Source organism: Neopelma chrysocephalum, unplaced genomic scaffold (assembly GCF_003984885.1).
Source record: "Neopelma chrysocephalum unplaced genomic scaffold, ASM398488v2 Primary Assembly neopelma1_25, whole genome shotgun sequence".
Classification (NCBI taxonomy): domain Eukaryota; kingdom Metazoa; phylum Chordata; class Aves; order Passeriformes; family Pipridae; genus Neopelma; species Neopelma chrysocephalum.
Window position 1 is genome coordinate 35,083,808 of NW_020897694.1, and position 20,056 is coordinate 35,103,863.

The 20,056-nt window shown below is 41.9% G+C and overlaps 1 protein-coding gene across 5 annotated transcripts in view; it reads right to left on the reverse strand.

The window, feature by feature from the left end:
- Nucleotides 1-1,280: 1,280 nt before the first annotated feature.
- KIAA1211L (KIAA1211 like) overlaps nucleotides 1,281-20,056 on the reverse strand; it is a 65,538-nt gene continuing 46,762 nt past the window's right edge. For 4 of the 5 annotated variants that reach the window (XM_027674882.1, XM_027674884.1, XM_027674883.1 and 1 more), the window contains exons 8-12: nucleotides 19,542-19,760; nucleotides 15,743-17,327; nucleotides 5,927-6,120; nucleotides 4,075-4,210; nucleotides 1,281-3,708 (exon numbers count right to left, since the gene is read on the reverse strand). In XM_027674882.1, coding sequence (XP_027530683.1) covers nucleotides 3,563-3,708; nucleotides 4,075-4,210; nucleotides 5,927-6,120; nucleotides 15,743-17,327; nucleotides 19,542-19,760 — 2,280 coding nt within the window. In that variant the 3' untranslated portion in view covers nucleotides 1,281-3,562. The remainder of the gene's footprint in view (nucleotides 3,709-4,074; nucleotides 4,211-5,926; nucleotides 6,121-15,742; nucleotides 17,328-19,541; nucleotides 19,761-20,056) is intronic. The other variant, XM_027674885.1, reaches the window with a different exon arrangement.

The following is a 20,056-nucleotide window of genomic DNA, read 5'->3' on the forward strand; positions in this document are numbered from 1 at the left end:
TGAATTTTTACATTTTATTTTCATTAGATGTCATATTCCAACGGTATATATCACAGCTGCATGAGCAAAATGGATCAGCTGAGTCAGTTATATTGCTTCACCATTGGAAAAGTACAATGACGTCCTCAGGAAAGCTGATCAGATCTGAAAGACTTTTCTGGTGGTATTGAATGCGAAACGAAAATCACTGTTCATACAGAGGAGAGCACTATATTTGTGTTTCTATCTTTCCAGTTTCACAAATGAGCTATTTGACCAAAGAAGAATACATGGGCTCTGAAACTATTTCCTGTCTACCTGTTGACAAGACACCTATAGCAAGTCCTAACTGCATGACCCTTTCACTTAGAAATCTGGGTACAAACCAACGCTGTGAGAAAATAAAAATTCACCTGGCCATCATATCAGAGGTTTAAGTAGGCAAGTGTCTTTGCTTGCACAAAGGCAAGGCACACTGGCAGTGCTAAGAGAATATGAAGACGACCAGTGACATTGCCTGCCAAAGACACCCACAATATCCCAAGCCAAGGCCCCACTTTTTGTGTTGAGCAGCACTTGATGGGTTTTGTCTTCCACTTGTTTGCCTATCTGCATTCTGAAGTCAACTAAACCTATGGTGTCTACAACCTCCTGTGGCAATCTGTTCCAGTGTAACTCTGCATTGTGTGAAAAGAAGCACATCATGTTACTGCTCCTCTGAAGCACATTTTGAGACACTTGAACTGGTCCATAATTATGGCAGAATTGGTCAAGATCCTGAGTTTGTTTCAGGTAGGCCTGAGCTGCCTGTGGGGCTGCAGTCCATTCCCTTGAAGGTCGGATGATGGTCATGGGCTTGTAGGAATCCACAATGCTGGCTGTCACCACTCACAGCAGTCACTGTCACCCACTTGGCACTGAAAACATGGAAGTGAGTGGAACCACCAGAAACCCTAAGGCAGCAATACCTGGACCTTGTCACAGTCAACGGTAAAATGCAGGCTGATGTCCAGCCGATGCTTCCTGCCTCAGCATGCTCCCAAATCTAGATCCCAAATGGCACAGGAGGTGTAGGGCTGTGCTCCATGAAGAGCTGGTCGTCCATTCACCTCCTCTCCTTGACATGTCTGCAAGGGAGTTGGACACGGGGCTTGTTCCCCTTGAGACAGTGCAGGGCTTACCACGATACCTCTGCCTTTCACCTACATTATTCCTGAGCATCTGTCTATGAAAATAGGAGATAGTCCAAGAGATTTGTACTCTTTCCCATACACTGCACAGGTCATGCTCCAGGAATTCAGTTGTGATTCAACACAGTTTTAATTGTTTTAAACAGGGAGGGAATTGTAAGGAGACAGACTGTACCTTTAGCTACATTTCCTGGAAACACTGTGTTCTTTTCATGGGGTGACAATAATTAGGGAATACAAATTTGGTCTTTTTAAATATAGTATATTCCTTTAATACAGAAACTGCTTAGTTTTTTTCAAGATTGCTACAAAAGGTAATACCATATCTTAAAATGCTAATTAGTTATTTGTTACAGAAAGGGTGTTTTGGAAGGAGAGGGAGTTAAAGATGGTTTTTATTGTATCTGAAAATGTGCCTTTTTCCACTGTAGGTCCTAGACTATGATTTGAATACCACCAAAAAAAAAAAGTCACTTGATAAAAAGGATGCTTGCTCATGGGGGAGCAGTGTGAAAGTTTTTTGCACAACCAAACTTCAGACAGTTGAGCCCAAAGATGCACGTACTGTAATTACCTTACTATTTGTAATTAAATTACTATTTCTGGTGTGGATCTGTTTAACAGAGAGCTGTCTTGCCGCTTCTGATTTCAGTGGGTATCCCACACTGCGTTCTGTGATCTGCAGGAAGGAGAAAACCCTGGGACAGCTGGCAGAAACCTGTTTGGGAGGGGACCACTGACAGCTGCTGTGATGGGCTGGAGCAGGTCTGTGCAGCTGCCCCATCAGGCCTCCAGCAGCCGTGCAGGTGGATTTCGGCAGTGATGCAGGCTGACTGTCTTTGTCCAAAGGCTTTGACAAACAGAAAATTTGTTTTCCCTCCTGGTATTTTCAACGATGAAAGACAACCTGACTGAAAACCTTTAGCAGTGTGTTGGATATTCACATGCTCAGCTCTCTGTTTCTTTATTCATTACAAAATGTCGTTGTCATTACTGAGAGGGCTCGGGTTTTCCTCCCCATCTCTGAGGAGAAGACAAGGTTTTGAAATTGCATATCCTGTATTTCCCAAAGTCTGCCCACATTTTTTCAAAAAGAATGTTAATGTGACAAGAAGAACAAAATCACTGATACAAACATAAATAAAGCCAGGGATTGCAGTGCTAATACAGGAGTATTCACCCATGAATACACAAAGTGAAATGCTTGCTTTAGCAGTGGGGCATCGCAGGGTTTGTCCTTTGCTTCTTTAACTCACAGGGAGGTCTTAAAATATGTTCAGAGTGACTTTGGTCAATCAGCAACAAGTGATTTATATTGTCAATCTCATTAAACAAGTGGAAGTGAAGAGCCTAGGAGACTTCATGAGTGGAAGTCTCAAACTGGTGAGGGAGACTTAGGCCAATGAGCATGAGAATGTTATATAAAGGTAGTCAAGTACAGACGTTCTATCTGTATGTTACTGATTTTTAATGAGAATTAAGATTATGTAGGGGATGATATGTGAAGCTGACACCATGATGAAATTCACAGTTTTTCCGAGCATTTCAGTTTGGACTTTAGTTCAAGGATTTTCAGTTCTTAATTAAATTCATATTAATTAAATTCATACTAATACCATCCTCCTAACTGATTACAAAAAGGAAAGCCAGTTACAACCAGATAAATTCATGTAGGAAAGCAACTGTGGATGCACTGCTGAGCTTCCAACTGCAGTTCAGTTTCCTTACTGCTCACTTGCTTGCAAACATTGTGCAACCAAGGCTGCTCAGAGAAGGAGAAGAGGAATTTTTATTCATGGTCACGCATAAATGTGGGTATGAAATGTAACCCAACCCCAGAAACTGCACCATTGACTCAGCCAGGCAAACACACTGCTCGGGCAACACGTTTTAATGGAGCACTCCCTAGCAGCTATTTGTGAATACCACCATGGGCCTAACAGCTTTGGTAGGAAGTGTGTCAGGCGACTCCAGTGAAACACATCCACAGAATCAGGCTGTTAGTGCACAATTTATAAATGTAAACAGAGAAAACCATAAGAAATGGAATTTTCCTGCAACAACAGAAGTTCAGCAAAGTTTAAGAAAGATCCTGTTTTGATGCAAACATAATTAAAAGCAGAAAATGCAGGAAATATGTAAGGCAAAAGTTTTATTTTCCAAAGTATAAGTATGTCCTTAGCATAACCGAAGTAATCCATTGCCATTGCAATCCTGATTGCTAGAAAGTTGAAGGTAAACTTTTTGACTGCACCTATTGCACACTTTCTCCACAGCTGTATAATAAAACCCTTCTTCCGTATCAAGAGATTCTTCACTGTGATTAGCTGGTATGTAGAAGTTCAGTTAAGTAGTTGACTTAATTATGAAAGATGCTATTTGTTTGCATCATTCTATTTTATAATCTGCGGCATATCACTCCAAGCTTGAGATTTCTTTTTGGCCAGTTCCATCCACGATGGCTCATCTGGAGCAGCATTACTAGCTTTCTTCAAGTGGCCTATTTCCTCCTTATCCACCAGTGCAGGTGATGGAGCTACTGTGAATAAAACACATGGGTATTTTACACTTGCTATTGAAAACATTTTTGCTTACATTTTACACTGGGATGGTGCCTTTGGGTCCCCATCCAGTAAAATGGCCTAGCATTCTCAATTCACCTTACTCGAGTTTTGGCTACTCCTTGTTACTCTTTTGTTTGTAATCAAACTGGTCAAAAGAATATGCCATCCAATAAAACCCCAGATGTTAGAGCTGAGAAAACTCTCTGAGTTTTCATCTGGCTGATGGGGGGCTGAGGAGGAGATTAGGATCTAGCTCCTACTCCTTTTGCAGCACACTCAAGCACACTTTTCTGACAAGGTTGTGAGATAACAGCTGACATTTTAAGCATTTTGTTTCCTACCAGGGACATAATGTGAAAGTGAATTGGTTCTCAGCAGAGGCTCCTTCGCTTCAGACTTTGTGTCTTTCCTCTGCTCCTCAGAAGCTGTTTTAGCTGCCAAGTGGGACGTTTTGCTCCATTGTTGCTTCGCTGACCCCTAGGCACAAAGAGGGATAAAATCTAAGTAATGCAGGGAGAATGAGTTCAGTTTGGAAGAACACAAGCTAATGGAGTGGATGTGGTGCTGGCCACAGTTCAACACTCATCGGTCCCAGTCCTCTCCCTTGGGCTGATACCTGTTCAGAACGTTCCAGTGGTTTCACGTTAACGTCCATGATACTCAACTTCACAAATTATAACTATCCATCTATATCTCTTATTCATAATGGTATCTATGAGTAAGTAATTATAGTCTTCAATGCGAAATGTATTTCAAGTCCTTTACACATCTCTGCTAGCATATATAGGATTTGGAAACACTCTCATTCTCTCATGTTTCCCTTCCACCTCCCAGATTTTGTGGGTAAGGGCACTGTATTTTTGGACAGTTGATGGTAAATGAATTTTTCATAAAAAAGAAATCAAACACATCCTCCCATAGATTTTCTTGCCAGTATCAAAAACTATCCTGAAATGATAGTGCCTGGTGCCATGTGGGAGAAAGAGAAAGTGGGAGTAGCACAGTGGCACCAAGCCTCATATGCTGCAGTCAGGAGCATCTTGGCATGTTTCTCTGTTAGCTGCTGTAGAGAAATAGAATGCACGGCATGAATTTAGAAATCATTGCCAGATAAAATCTGGTGTTTCTAGTTCTGACATAGAAACTGTATTTTGGGTTCATTTAAGCCCTTGTTATCTAAGTGCTGTGACCATGTTAGGCATTATTGCAGTTCACAAGCTTGCCTAGACATCTTATTAGGTATAATTTCTTGTTAATCTAACCACTGCTATTTTTCATCATCTAGAAATCTTCTCTTATTCTGGGATATGAGACAGCTGCCTGGGTTTCTAACAGTACCATCTGAAGCAAGAAAGTAGGCCATTTGCGCTGGGAATGCTATACTGGTATAGGACACACATGTTCCTGTATCAGTGCAGGGTTCTTCTTGTGCAGAGTGCAAAACAGACAGCACTTGCATGCTGCTGCTCCGTGAGATAGTCCAGTACTAGGCAAGCCTTATTAGTGTTCTGGATTCATGCCAAGCACTTCTGCTGGCACATCTTTGTCATCTGGAAAGATCGCTAGCTACAGGTATCACCCTCTTTTGCATGGGATCTTTGAAAAAGCAGTGTCAGCTCATATTCCATGGCACCACACGTGCTTCTGAATTATCCACGTACAGGGAACCAGAATTTATATCTTGGCACTCTCTACAAATACAAAAGTTATTTTTATCCTATTTCAATTCTCAAGGCTCTAAAAATTGTTACCTAGGAGCTTCTGGGAATGAGCTCTTCATTCAGTGTTAAATCAGTCAGGAGGTATAGGAGGAGGTTCAATGAAATGCTGTGCTTAGAAGGATAGTTAAAGAGAACATATTCCCTCTGCTTTGAGAAAGATCAGAGACTACAGTTTAGCACCTCATTTGCAATATTTTAGCATCCAATACACATGTCAGATCTGGTAGGTATGCCAAGAAATTTTACACACTTCACATAGTTCCAGGATTTCTTGGAAATACACAGTTACATATCTGAAAAATAAGAGAACTCTGAATCTGTAACACATTTCTGAGAGCACTGTCTTTGTTACTTATGGTTATACTTATTAAGTATCTGTAATCATTACGACATGACTGCTAATATAGCAGTAGATTCAAAGAATACTATAGGAAGCTGATACAAAAGCATCACAAATTTTTACTATAAGTACCTCTGTTTGTTCCTTTTCTTTATTCTTTTTCTCTGTATCTGACTTAATATCCAGAGCCACAAGCTTTTCTCTGTCCTTCTCCTGCTGCATGCCCCTCTGCTTTTGCCTTGCAATGGAAATCCAGGCTGGCTCTGCTGGAGTGTCAGGATTTCTTCCAGAGTCTCCAGCAGCCACAAGGGAAGGCACACTTTTCTCTGTTGACAAATTATTTATGTACATGGTTATAGGAAAAAGAGTTGTAATCAGCTTTAACTCACACTTGCTCAATACTCTGATTGGTCCAAGGACGTGAAAACAGCCTAGATAAACAGGAATTATGTTTAGTTTGGTCTCCAGAGAGCACTTTTCCTGTGTTTGCTTGTTTAAGTTATCATTCTACTGGTGAAAAGCACTTTGCATCTTTGTTCAGCTGGAATTGCAGGGTCACTGCTGTCATGTGAGGGAGATGCTGAAACATGAATCAAACTTCACTAATTTACCCATTTCCCAAGGTCTCCCCTTCTCTTCCCTCTTCCATGACCTCTTAGAGACTAGCAGATGCTGATTCAAAGCTGGACACAGGTGGACTGTGGTGTTGCAAAGGCAACTTCTTCCCCACTGCAGCTGCCCTCAGCTCTTGCTTTTCTGGAGAAGAGGAGACTGAGGGGAGACGTCGTCGCAGTCTACAACTTTCTCTGAGGGGAAGAGGAGGGGCAGGCACTGATCTCTCCTCTGTGATGACCAGTGACTGGACCCGAGGGAATGGCCTGAAATTGTGTCAGAGGAGGTGTAGGTTGGATTTTAGGAAAAGGTTCTTCACCCGGAGGGGGTTGGGCACTGGAACAGGCTCCCCAGGGAAGTGGTCACAGCACCAAGCCTGACAGAGTTCAAGAAGTGTTTGGATGATACTCTCAGGCACATGGTGTGACTCTTGGGGATGGTCCTGTGCAGGGCTAAGGGTTGGACTTGATGATCCTTGTGGGTCCCTTACAACTCACCATATTCTGTGATTCTGATGCCTATGCGGCAGCAGCTGATGTCTTAGTCTGGTTCCTGCCTTCCTTCTACCCCTTTAGGAGCACCTTGGTGTCTGCAGGTGCCGTGGGTGACTGTGCACAGCAGTCTGTGGCATCTGATCACACAGAAATACCACTAAAACCATGATGTGATTTTCTTGTCTTTGGACGTGAGGTTTACTTTGACTTATCCCTGCTGACACCGACCTGCTTTTCACTGGTCCCAGTCACTTTCATGGTGCTCTACCAGAAGTGAGACTTCAGTGAGATGAGAAAAAAAACCACTTCCTAGAGTAGAGGTTCTAAAGTGGTACTTTGCTGTCCTCACAACTGCCACCCAGGGATATGCAGTATCCAGAGGTATGGGGAAGTGAAATACCCTCTATTCAAATATTCTGGGAAGGGAAATCCTGTCTATTCACTGAACAGAACTGGGTCAGGAGGAGAGTCTCAGTAACTCTGTTTGCTCCATCCCCGAGGTTCTCCACTTTTTCATTGGCTCACACTGCACCCAAAATTGAATTTTCCAACTACTGTGGAGCTTCTGTATAGTTTAAAAGAGGAACAAGAACAGTACTAACAACCTTAGAGCCAGAAAGATTGATTTAACCTTTCCCAACCATTTCTGGTCACTGATGTTACCAACATGTACAGAAGGCTATTTCAGAGCAGAAGTTAAGCTTCTCATCCTCAAATCACACGTGATCCTGCCCCTTGGAAAAGTTTGTTATGTAGTCAGCATCCTGTTCAGGGACACAGGAAGAGGCAGACCCAGCCAGAAAGGATTACTGCCCCAGAGCCCCTTGGGGCTCAGCTTCTCTGCTGCCATAGAGCTGGGCCTCCCAGCCACAGGACCCTGTGGAGCTGTCAGGCACGTTTCTGAAGGGTAATGTTCTAGTTTGGAGCAATGTGGCCCCGATCAGGAAAGCAGGCAAATGTCTCTGAAGACACATTTGAAATGCATCATGAAGGCATGGAGATGGAAGAGATGAATCTTTCCCAAGAGCTGGAGTCTGCAAATTGAGGCACATAATGAAAACTCACAAACTTAGTTTGCTCAGGTATTTTCTCAAGTTATTGTTCTATCTCACCAGAGACAGACCAGTTATTTGAACAAGAAAACTTTGTAAAGCTCATGTCAGCTAAGGAGAGAAAAACTCCCATGTTTTGCTTTAATGCCAAAGCAAGATGTTTTGCCAGCTGATGCCTGCATTTCCCTTCACTTTCACCTCATGAAATCTTGCACTGAAACCTCTGGAAGAAAAAAGCCAGAAAATCCAGATGTTCAAATACAGCACAGATAAAGCAGGGCCCCTGAACATCCCTCCCTTTTGCACAGTATGTTACTCTAATTCTCTGCATCCCACCTAACTCTTTACATGACAACAGCTGCTCCTCCCATAATCTTTTTCCCATCGCCGGCTTTTTCTGCCTTTCAATGGCTCTCCTTGCTTCATTTTTGTCTCACTTTACAGGATAGTAGAGAATGAGGCTGGGAGAGATCTCAAGATGTCGTGTAGTCTATCCTTCTGCTGCAAGGCAAGATCAGCTGAAAGATCAATATCACATAAACTGTTTCCTCACAAATATGTATCTATCTAACTCTGCAAAGACAGGACAGGTCTCAGTTCCCCTAGGCAACCTATCCTATGGCATGACTCTTTTCTTTTCTACTAATTTTTTTTTGCCTATTCAGTAAGTTAAATCTTCCTTGTTGCAATTTAAATCCTTAACTACTTCTCCTACACACTATGGACACGAGCTCATTACTCATAGACTCCTTGCAGCAGCCTGTTACACATTTGAAGACTAACACAATGTTTTCCCTATTTTTTTAACTATTCTGATTAAAGATATTCTCTAGATCGCTCTTGCTTTTATAGGAATTGTCCTAATCTGGTTCAAATCTTCTGCAAATACACTGCTCAAAACTGACACTTGAGGTGAAATGGTGTTAGCATCAGCTGAAGTGGAAGGCCTATGCCACTTCAGGGTTTCTTGAAATGGTTTCTTGTACACATCAGTCAGTGCCCCTTAACTTCCACAGTTCTCCAAGATAAACACTAGCAGCTCAAGGACTGCTAGCCCATCTTCTCTGAGTATCCTAGGACAAACTTCTTCATAAATACACCCACAGAGTTGAATTGATGTGATATCTGTTAATGCATCTGCCATCACATTCCCTCCTTTGCTTGCAGGCCCTGCCATTAAACCCACCTGCATCTTTTAAGGTGGTGAGCAATTTGGGCAGGACTAGGAAAACCAGGTGCTAAGCTTCATCAGTTCCCAAAGCACTACACAGTACGCAGGTCAGTGCCACTACTGAAGGTGATGTCTAGAGTTCCTTGGAGCTGAGAAGAGCTCTCTGGCTGTACACACCACCACACGCAAACTATTTGACCATCTTTTCACCTTCCTTCACCATTTGTAATGTCTTGGTCCTCAAAAACTCCAACGTCTTTACCCTGCAGGCCCTTTTCAATCCACTCACCAACTTTCCAATGATACTGGGAACCTAGCTTCTCCCTTGATGCTGCTAGTGATGTACATCTTAGTCACTGTGACTCCAAATCCCCCTTTGTGTTTTGTCCCATTTTCTCTGTCACACCACAGGAGCTTTCTGTAAACATCAACATTCTTCCTCCTCTGCTTGTACCACACAGTCAATACCGACAAAATGACTGCTATGTCCAGGCTCTATTTACTGTTCTACGTGTAATGGTCTTACTGCTACCTGTGTTTCCATTTCTCTGTCATCCTCATGAATTTAGGATTCATCTTGCTGTTATTTCAGTGTGCATTGCCTGGCACAACAGGGTTCCCAGTCCTGCAGCGATATGTCTGGAGGCTGATATTACAACAATGTTTTTCATAAGGCAGATACTCTAATGAAGGCATCAAGCACCTTCAGCCTTTAGACAAATCTCTCCGATAAGATGCCAGACATCCTAGTCATGCCAATTAGAAAGCAGCCAAATTAGGGGCAAGTATCATCCTATAAGAGATGGTATCAGAATGCCCCTGTGACAATAGGGAACAAAAGCTCTAAAAGATTTTATACGTATGGGCCTGACTTAGGACAGCAGAGTAGTATCACCTATAGAGGATCAAGAGCTGATCTGCATCTGGGAAAGGCTTTCTTGTATCTTTGAGCAATGAGGTTCTGCCCTTGTTCTTGTGAGATTCTTTGCTGCAGAAAGCCAGAAAGGCAGGCAAAGCAGAGGAAATGCCTTATCTTCAGCAAAAAATCATCACATGCAACCCACGCAGGATTTGCTACCTCATCTGTCAGCCAGAATTACTGTAAGTGGTAGAAGAGGCATATTCACTATTTATTATCTTTCCCATTGCCCAGAGGTCCTTTACATCCTCCCACCTCCAACTAGATAAGGTTTCTTGGCAGTATACATGCACCATTGTTCCAGCCAGAAGGATGAAAGGTGGTGAAGTAATCCAGGAGATAGCATGGCAGTTGATAGCACGAGTTGGCAGTTTAAGGTGACCTGAGACTGTCCTATGAAGCTCTTGGTACCCTAAGAGACACCAAGAGACAAAAAGCTTTCTCAGGAAATGACTGTTCTCAAGAGAAGTGCTGCTTGCACATCCTCCTCCATTCATAACAGTCTAATCACCTTGAACAAGCTCTTTTAGTCTTATCTCATCCAGTCATGAGATAGCCCACGTGCTTTTATGGTTCACCACGTGGCAAAGCAGAGTGTTTAAGGAAGTGCGTAGCCAGAGCGGAACCAAAAGTACTCAAAAGGACAATTTTAATTCCTGTTTCTGCTGCACGTCTCATGCTCAGCAACAAGCACAGAAGCACCCAGCTGATCAATGCCACTTTTAGGGAGATAACGCAGTACAAAATGCAAGCAGTGGCATCCTCTCTCAGAAGCTGTGTGAGTTCAACAGACCACAGTGTTTCACTTCTCCTCTGGCAAAGCAGGGCTGAGCCTCCTGCTTCTGCGTTACACCTGGGAGATTTTCTGAGTAAAACTACAATCTGAATCATATTCTTCAGTTCTTATTACAACATGTTATTTTAAACAATGTGCTATTCAACTTGTTACTTAATAACTTCATAAGCTAATAAAGGACATAGCTGGCAGCAATTTTTCTCTCATTCACTCACCGTGAATTGCATCTTTCCCTGGTTTCCTTGGAGCTGGCTTGGCCTCAGGCTATTTTGAAAGAGAAAAGCCCCTTCTTCCCCTTGGGTTAAGTTACCAACAACGGAAAGATACCAGGTCAGAACTTGTCAAGCCACTCTGTGCATAATGTCACCAAATATGAAAACCAGAAATTAGTGCAGACTACTGAGGTCTTTTGCTGCCACCGGAAACCACACCCAGAGGCTGCTGAAGCCTTCCCTTCACATCTTTCCCACAGCCACCAAACACACATGAACAGTCACAAAACCAGCTGCTCTGTTTGCATTCTTCACCACTTCAATTCCCTCCTGCACATCAGAATCCCCCGAGCTCTCCTCCACTGGTCTGACAGCAGCAGGGCTGGCTGCCTCAGTAGTCTCCTAAAGGGGGAAATTCCCCTGCTGCAACCCCATTTAATGCAGGTATCTGTTTCCCTCAGTATCTTACTGAAACAACTTTCTTTTTTTTCTCCTCAGACTAAAGTTTTGGTCTTACAAAATTTCTTTTGCCTAAATATTGTGGAAATGAATGTGTGCACTTACTCATTGATAGATGGATATTATCATGTAATATGTGTCAGACTGATTGTATGAATAACAAGATGAAGATAAAACATTAATCTTTATGTGCAAAAGGAGATCTATGATTGACTTGTTATTGCGCATCAGTTTATACAAACACACAGAGAACGTGAAAGAGAAATACATACCTATTTCTGTCTACGGACAGACAGATATACTCTGTATTCAAATGTATCTGTGCGTGTGTTGCTTATATGGATAATCACAGCAAAGAAATATTCAAATATTACCCTGAGATTGTTTTTTTCAGAGATGGCCTCAGATATGTACACATTTTCTTTAAATCTAAAAGCCTCTGTACACGAAGATAATATAGCAGAAGCTCTTTATAACATTTAAATCTCATACCTGGAAAAGAACATTCTATATCTGCAAGTACTGCAAAGAGTGGTTAGTCTTGCTGTATATCTGTGCAGGGGAAGGGTCAGAGGCAGAATATTAGAGCCTTTTGAAAGTCAAACTACTAAAAGCAAGCAAAGCTAGCTTGTGATTCCCTGAGTGTTTTAAAAGCAAACATGCTCAAAACTAATCCAAACAACTTTACACAGGGAGATAACACCCTCTGTATGCAAGTATCATTGTTTTATAACACTGCTTATGCATGCATATTTAATTCCACACTGTTTTATCTTTGCTCATTTATAAAACACCAGTTATTTTAAGAAGGGCTTTACAAATGCATATAGCATGTAGTATATCCTGGTCTACATATTTCCCTTTGTTTAAAGCACTACATGCATTCGTTTCAGTATACAGACCCGATTCCTTAATTTCAAAGCTATTCTAAAAGATTTGGCTAAGTATTTCTGTCACTTCCTTCTTCTCTAAGCTGCTCTGTGAGGTATTTGACTTTTGATTGGATCTATACCACAGATGCCAGGAGAGTCCTTTTTACATAAGAAACTACTGTTTGCATCAAAGCGTATCTCATGGCTGGAATACAGCCATGTTGCAAAACAGCCTGACACAACTGAGAAAGCAAATTCTTTTGGAAAAAAGAAAAAAAAAAGAAAGGAAAAGAAAAAGACATCTTTCTTTTTAGGTGTAGCCAGGACAGCATTAAAGCAATGTCTTTTTGATGTAGACAGAAACATTTTTCTTGTAATTTCAGAGCCTCTATTTACCAGACAATGCACACCAATTTCATTTACTGTTACATCCATCGTCCTTTCCTGATGTCCTTCCTCCTCCTTTTCTCTGTTTAGAGCATGTCTCCCAATACAGCTCCTCAGTGGCTGATTTTTATATATCCTAATATGCACATTCACATAGGTATTGCTTATGTTTCTGCTCTTGTAATAACCTGTTAGCATATGGTAATTGTTTCTGCCCTTTACAGGATTTATAGCAAAGTCTGTCAACTACAAACAACACAGTTTAACCTTTTAAATCTTGCAAGGACTTGTGCCTTTAGCTCCAGAAACTTTAAAATTACTCTTCCTGGGGTGACTAATCACAGAATATTCACACATCCATTAAAGAGCCACCTTGCAGCCCAACAGAGGCCAAACAATCCCCAACTATTTCCTCAGAAAACTCCGTGGAGCAGGAGTGTTGCTTTCACCTGGGGTGGTAAGCCGGCATTCCATCAGCCTTCCTGTTGTCTTTGGTACCAGGAGTGCTGAAAAGCTAAAATTTGAACTGAATGAACCAAATTGCTCCTGCTGACCCTATGACACAGCAAACTTTTTCGAGATGAGTATACATGAGAAGGGAACTGCACCCCCTTACATCACCATTTCACAGGTTGTCTTCTTCAGCACAGGGATTTCCTAACACAATGTGGGAAGAAACTCCTTGACAGCATTAAGTGTCTCCCGATGGTGACCACAGCTCTTTGAAAGGGCTGATGAACTCAAGGACTAGGAGAGAGCTGGGTGGGTAGAAGGTAGTGCTTGGTCAGATGTCTAAAGAGAAAGTTCTGCCATGGGATAGGAAGGACTTCAGGTCAGTTTGGAGCAAACTGCTTTGTATTTAGAATTAAACTCTGAGTCCCGGCATGCCCTTACATCAGAACCTATTACCAAGCAACTCAAAGCTGGAGATAGGAGGAAACCTGTAGCAGCTCTGCTTCAGTTGATACAATAAGATCAGTGGGGCAGTATATAAGGAAGAAAACTAGTTACCATCACAGACCAATCTGAACCATCATGTTAAACAACCTCAGGCCATATAGATTTGGTGTAATACTCTCAATACATGTTCAAAACAGGGCTTCTTAACCCTGTTTCAGATTCCAGGTGCATGCATCCCTACCAGGGAGACTGGGGCATGACTCTTGCCCACAGATCCTATTTTGCAGAGGGCAGTCCTGAGCCTGGGAGCAGGAGTCTCCTTCACCCTAGGGCTGAGGAGCCACAGGAGAAGCCTGGAGGAGAAATGTCTCCCCAGCTTCATTTCTTTCCCTTCTCCCTTCCCCCAGCACTAATTGTCTCCTGCCCCACTCTTGGAGGCACCCTGGGACTCAGCAAGAGGGAAGAGATAAAGGGCTCTGTGCAAGAGCACTGGTGCTCCCACTGCTTTTCTCAATCCCCTGCCAGACCAACCCTACTGTGCTAAGTCTCCTCCTTACTTGTTCCCAGTACGACCCTCCCCAAAATCTCAGTCCATCAGAGATGTGGGCATCACTGCAAATAATCTACTAGTCAGGGCAGCAGAGAGGGGAAAAGGCTTTTAAAGGGAGCACTGACATTATATACATATGTATTACACACACATATATGTGTATCTCTTGCCTTGCCTGCAGGATGTGGGGAGGCTCTGGCTAAGTGGCTGTAGGGACCTCATACAGCTGTGGACGCCAACGAATCCCCTCCTTTATGACTGCTGGGAGAGCAGGAATCTGTAAACATGGCCAGAGTCTTGCAAAAATATCTGCAATGCGGAGGTAGATGACGGCTGGAATCAGATGCCACTCAGGGCAGTAGCAGGTCGTCTCTGAGGCCAGGAAGAGACTTCTGTCACCCTATAGGACAAGTGGCCTCTTGTGCCCTGAGGTCTTCTGCTGCTTGGTGCTTCCCCACTCCAAAGCTCAGAGACTGACCCCAAACAGAGAAGAGCAACCAGAGTAGGGGAGCTCTGCAATGGCACAGAGAAACCTTGTGATTTGCTTGTCCAGCATCTTCTCCTCACATTCCTAACATCAAACCCATGACCAGACACATCCAGGGCAGGGAATAATTTTCTCCCACATATCAGAAGACCTAAGGATTTATTTTTTCCTCTCTTGGCTGTTCTCTGAAATGAAGAGCAGAGGTCTCCTACTAGAATTGCTTGAGCGTGCTTCACCGAACTTGTTTACTGTCATTGCAAAGACCTCAGACACTAGTGCCACTTCCAGTCTTCTGTTCCCTGCCTGTAGCCCACAGCATATCAGTCTCCAGAGGACTGATTTTTTTTTTAAACTCTAACCCAATTATATAATAGAGACAACAGGGTGAAATTTAAAAATCTGCAGCAGACACAAACTTATGGTCTCTCCTGGCTTTAAACTCCAGGAAGCTGCAGGGTTGTTAATTTTTGTTTTAAACAAGCAATGACTAATGATAAAGGTGGATAAATGAATAAGCAAAGCTCGCAGGAAGCAATAAGTAAATGGTGTGTTGATCATGGCAGGCAAAGACGGGCCTCATTGCATTTCTGTCTCAATGCTATGGTGAAAAGAAGGTCTGGAGGTCTGAGTCACTCATGCCACACGGGGCACTACACGTAATATGTGTTCCTGGCTTTTGAACTGCCATGCAGCAGCTCTAAATGGGGACAGTTAGTGGTCTGGTATTTCTGTTTCCCAGTACTTGCTAATGCACTTTATTTTTTGAGTGTCACTTTGGACATCCCTTAAACAATGCCCTGAAATGCAAAAATCAGAGGCAAAACCATCTTATTCTGTCTGCTGTTTCTCTCCTGCTGTCTTTCTGATAATCTTTTCAGCAAGGGAGAATCATGGAGTTAACACCACTGAAGGCAGAGCCATCAGCTGGTGCTCATTAGTGTTGTGACTGACAAAACAGTGCTGCCTCTCACTCTCTCGGGAATAAAAGGTCACTCTTTGCAAGTGAAGGTAATTTTAGAAAATTCTGGGAGTCTTACCAGGCACTTTACCAGGATTTGACTGTTTCTCCAAGTCTCTGTCTTCACTTCTGTATTCAGGAGAATGCACAGTTTTGTCCTGCTTCTCCTTGTTTGCAGTAGTGTTTGGGATGGTTATGTTTTGCAATGCTGGCTTTTTAGGCAGTGGAGGTTTGCTGCTAAGTTGTTCAGAGGACTTTGCTTTGGGTTTGATCTTTTCATTTAAAGAATCACCAATATTTGTATTGGCTGGTTTTTTGATCTCTGCTTTATCACCTTTTAGAAAGGAAGTCAATCCCTCATTTTCTAAATTAAATTCTGCACTGTATCTTTTAATCCCTTTTGGTTCTGGTGATGAGCTGTCTCTATATTTCAAGGACAGTGAGGTGGATCTAAGTTTCACTTGAAAAGGACTTTTATCTTTACAGCTTGGCTGATTCTGGGATACCACTGAAGAATTGCTTGGCATCAGCACTGCATCAACAGCCGGAGAAACATAACCAGCCAAAATTTCTGTAGTTTCTGGGTTCTCAGAGTCAGACTCTGCCAGCGAGGTCTGCTTTTTGTTGCTACTTTTTTCCTCGTCCAGCTCTGATCCCTTCTGGAAGTCTTCCTTCCACTTCTCATTTCTTGAGGAAACCTTTTCTTTGGACAGGAAGAATTCAGTATTTAATGGGCTTTCCAACTCTGATCTTTCTGGGAAGTGTAGGCTTCTGGTTCTTGGTCTCTCCCGTGCAGAGGAAACAGAAAACTTTCTGAAGGCATTGAGTTCACTGACTACTTTTTCAGCTTTGTTCCCCCGTAGTTCCTCTTTGTGGACCAGTGACTGACTGTTCTCCTTACCAGAAGCAGCTGCCTCTTGTGCAGTCTTTATTTTCTCTAGAGAGCAGGAAGTAGATGATCCCATCCACATTGAGGAAGCAGGATGTGAAACATGGAACGAGTCTGTGGGCTGGGAAGAACCCACAAAAAACTCCTTGCTGGACTCTGACAATAGAGTAAACTCTTTCTTTGCCTCTTCACTACAGGCCATTTCCACAGGTACCTGGTCATCCTTCTGTATATTTTCTTCTGACCTTCCCAATAATACAACACTATTCTTACTAATTGGAATATTTTCTTCGGATGATATTTTATTTACTGGAAACACAGTAGGATGCTCCTTATTTTCTTGATTTAAAATATTGATTGACACATCACTCACATCCCCAGACAACAGAACCAGTGTTTCTGAGGAATCTTCTTGCTTTTTTACTTCTCTATCTTGACTGGAGTAGGAAGAAGTTGCGGGCTCTTTGTCTTCTATCAGCAATGAGGACTCAGACTCCTCACATGTTGTTTCCAGCATTGGTTGGCAGTCCTGCGGCTTATTATCTAGAAGCAGGGCTTCCTGTACAGCAGCAGGCTCAGAAGCAGGCTGAGTCATCACTGGTCTCAAAGCAGGGGGGAGGTCCTCAGGCATTCTGGGCTTTGGCCAGGAAACAGCATCCTGCGTTGCAGCTGTGCTCCACGGCAGTTCTTGATTGCTGGGTTTGAATACAGCATCATCCTCTTCTTCTTCTTCTGGGGTACAACTCAAATCAGTCAGAGATTCAGACTGGGTCCTCTGCAAGAAAGAAATTCAGAAAGCCCCGTCACCATGTACAGCTTCACTTTTTATCATATTCATCATTACATTTACAGTTGAGATCTTAGAGAGGAAGGCAATACTTGCCTCTGATGCTGAGCTTGCAGTTTTCTTAACCTACAGACTGGATGCTTTTTTACTTAAACACATCCTGGAATAATGCATTTAACCAATATAAAAGCAATGAGTGACACTTCCTTCTGCACAACTAGTGCTTTCATGCCTTTGTAGATGGGAAGTTCATCAAAACAATGGCCATTGGACTGTCCTTAGCAATTGATTCCCCAGAGCATACTGCCTGTGTTGTGTTGCTCTTAGGCAAAAAGTAGCACTTGAAAGAGAAAAATCTGTCCCTTTGTATTTTGCTACTCCATACTAGCATTAAAAATAAAACAACCCATTCTTTCTAAAGCATGACTCTGAAGAGGGAATAGTACATAGAAGGAAGAGCAAAAGCCTAACAAACCCATCCATGCCAGCTGAGTATCTGCCCCATATGGCAGTCTTGTGTCTAATCCCACTGCCATACAGCATTACAACCTTGCTTCCTTTGTGTAAAAGTCTGCTTTTTCTTTCAAGAGTTATACTATTTGAGAAAAGTTTATAAATTCATAGGTAGTTACCTGTGAGGTCTTGTGATTAAACTTCAGGTGAGGACTGGCTAAATATGCAGGATTATTTGAAAGCACAGTATTAAGCTGCTGAATATGCCTTTTCATATGGTGCCTGCATTAGCTCGCTGGTTCACTGCAGTTTGTTGGGTAAATATATACTTTGGATGTAGGCCCTAATTCTAAGAACACAAAACCTGCACTTTGAAGATATTTTAGGGTTCTTCCAACTTCTTTTCTTGTAAATGCAATTGCAAAAACAGAGTTGAAATGCCACCTGCACTCACAATCCATATACACAGGAGCATAAAAGCAGAAGACATCGGTTAGCCAGAAGCAAGGTGCACAGGCAGAGCTGGGCAAGAAAATATTAAAAATTGTATTATCAAAACATGTGAACGCTCTCCATGGAAAACCAGGAGGGCTCGGTCATCTGGCAGTTTATAGGCAGTCTGGACAAAGCAATTGTATTTCAGTAAATGTTAGAATGGAAGAGGAGGTTTGACTAGTGAATTATTGCTTTACGTGCTTTTCTAAATAATGGGCCTTATCATTTTGTTGCTCACAGCAATGCTTTACTGAGCTGAAAGGTCACTCACAGATTTTAGGAAATACAGAATATCAGCCAAGTCATATTTTGAGACAGAGGGAATAATATTTCTGGTAATAAGCAAGCTAAATTAATGGTTTTACTGTTTTTAAAACGTGGAAGGCCCAATGAACAATAAAGCAAATACTGTAATAAGAGCTGCAAACTTCAGTGATAAAAGAGAGGAGAGAGAAGAAAAACTAAGCTATGCCTATCATAAGATATGACAAAGAATAAGATAAATGGTGTTTAAAAGCATGGTTTAAAAAACAATTTTTTTTAATACTATACAGTTTTTAATGTATTTTTAATAGTATACACTTTGCTTTCTGTTGTGTTTTGTTTGTTTGTTTGTTTTTGTTTGGTTTGGTTTGGGGTTTTTTTTTGTTTGGTTGCTTTGGTTTTTTTCCTGTGAAAACTTATTTTAATTCTCTATAGTGCACGTAAAGGATTTACAAGTTTTGGGGTGGGAGATGTCTGAATTTAGGACACTCTTTATGTACACAATTTGGCTCCAATTAATAGGTCAAAACTTGCTCTTTTTGTACTTTATGAAAACATCAGCCCAATTATATTTGTGAAGTTAAAACAGCTCCTCCATGAGTTAGTCTCTCAAAGACTTAAGATTTTACAGGATCTTTCAGACTAGGAAAAGGACACAAGTTGATTATAACAATTTTAAAAAAGTAAGAAATTAAGCAGTCAGACCAGCTTCTGCACCACCAACAGGATACTAAATTGTATTGCACAGTAAATTTAAGAAGAAATTGTTACACAAAGTGCTGCATCAAGAGTCCACAGGTAAACTCATAATAGTTAATCTGTTCCTACTGTCTACTCCAGGTACGCAGCCTCATTAGATAACAGCTATTAAAACGCAATGAAACATCCATGCCACAATCTGACTTTATCATATCAGAGTTTGAAATACAAAGTCCAGTAAGAACTTCCTGAGTTTGTGTCAAAGGTGACACTGATTATTTTCATAAGTACCTGAGAAAATCTTCTCATTTTACTGGATCTCTGGTTTCGGGGTTTTATTAAAAGCTTATGTTTAGCAGCAGAATTATCCAAGAAAGTAGAAAGTTCAGGTGGAGTGTCAAAATTGGCTGTAGGTGAGATGGTACTGTCAGATGTCTGCAGAGATCCACTTCCATGCCTAGTGAACAGCTGACCATCTGTAGAATGAACTCTAGAAGAATGAAATGTAACCTGAAAAAAAAAAATCCCCAAACAGAGAATCAAGCAAAGAAACAAAGATATGAAAATAACAATTCTACAAATACATGGCCATGTTTATTAGTATTTTAACTTTGCCTCTTTTTCTTTTTGACTTCTCTTTAAAATACATTGCATTTCCTAATGTTGCACGTGACGTACTGTTAGCAATTCTGCATTTTTAGCTGCTTGAATATCATGATATACTATCCAGTGGGAAGGAGCAAGTCACATTTAACTGAAAGATTTAAAGCACACAAATACATGGCCAGCATGTTTTAGAAGACAGA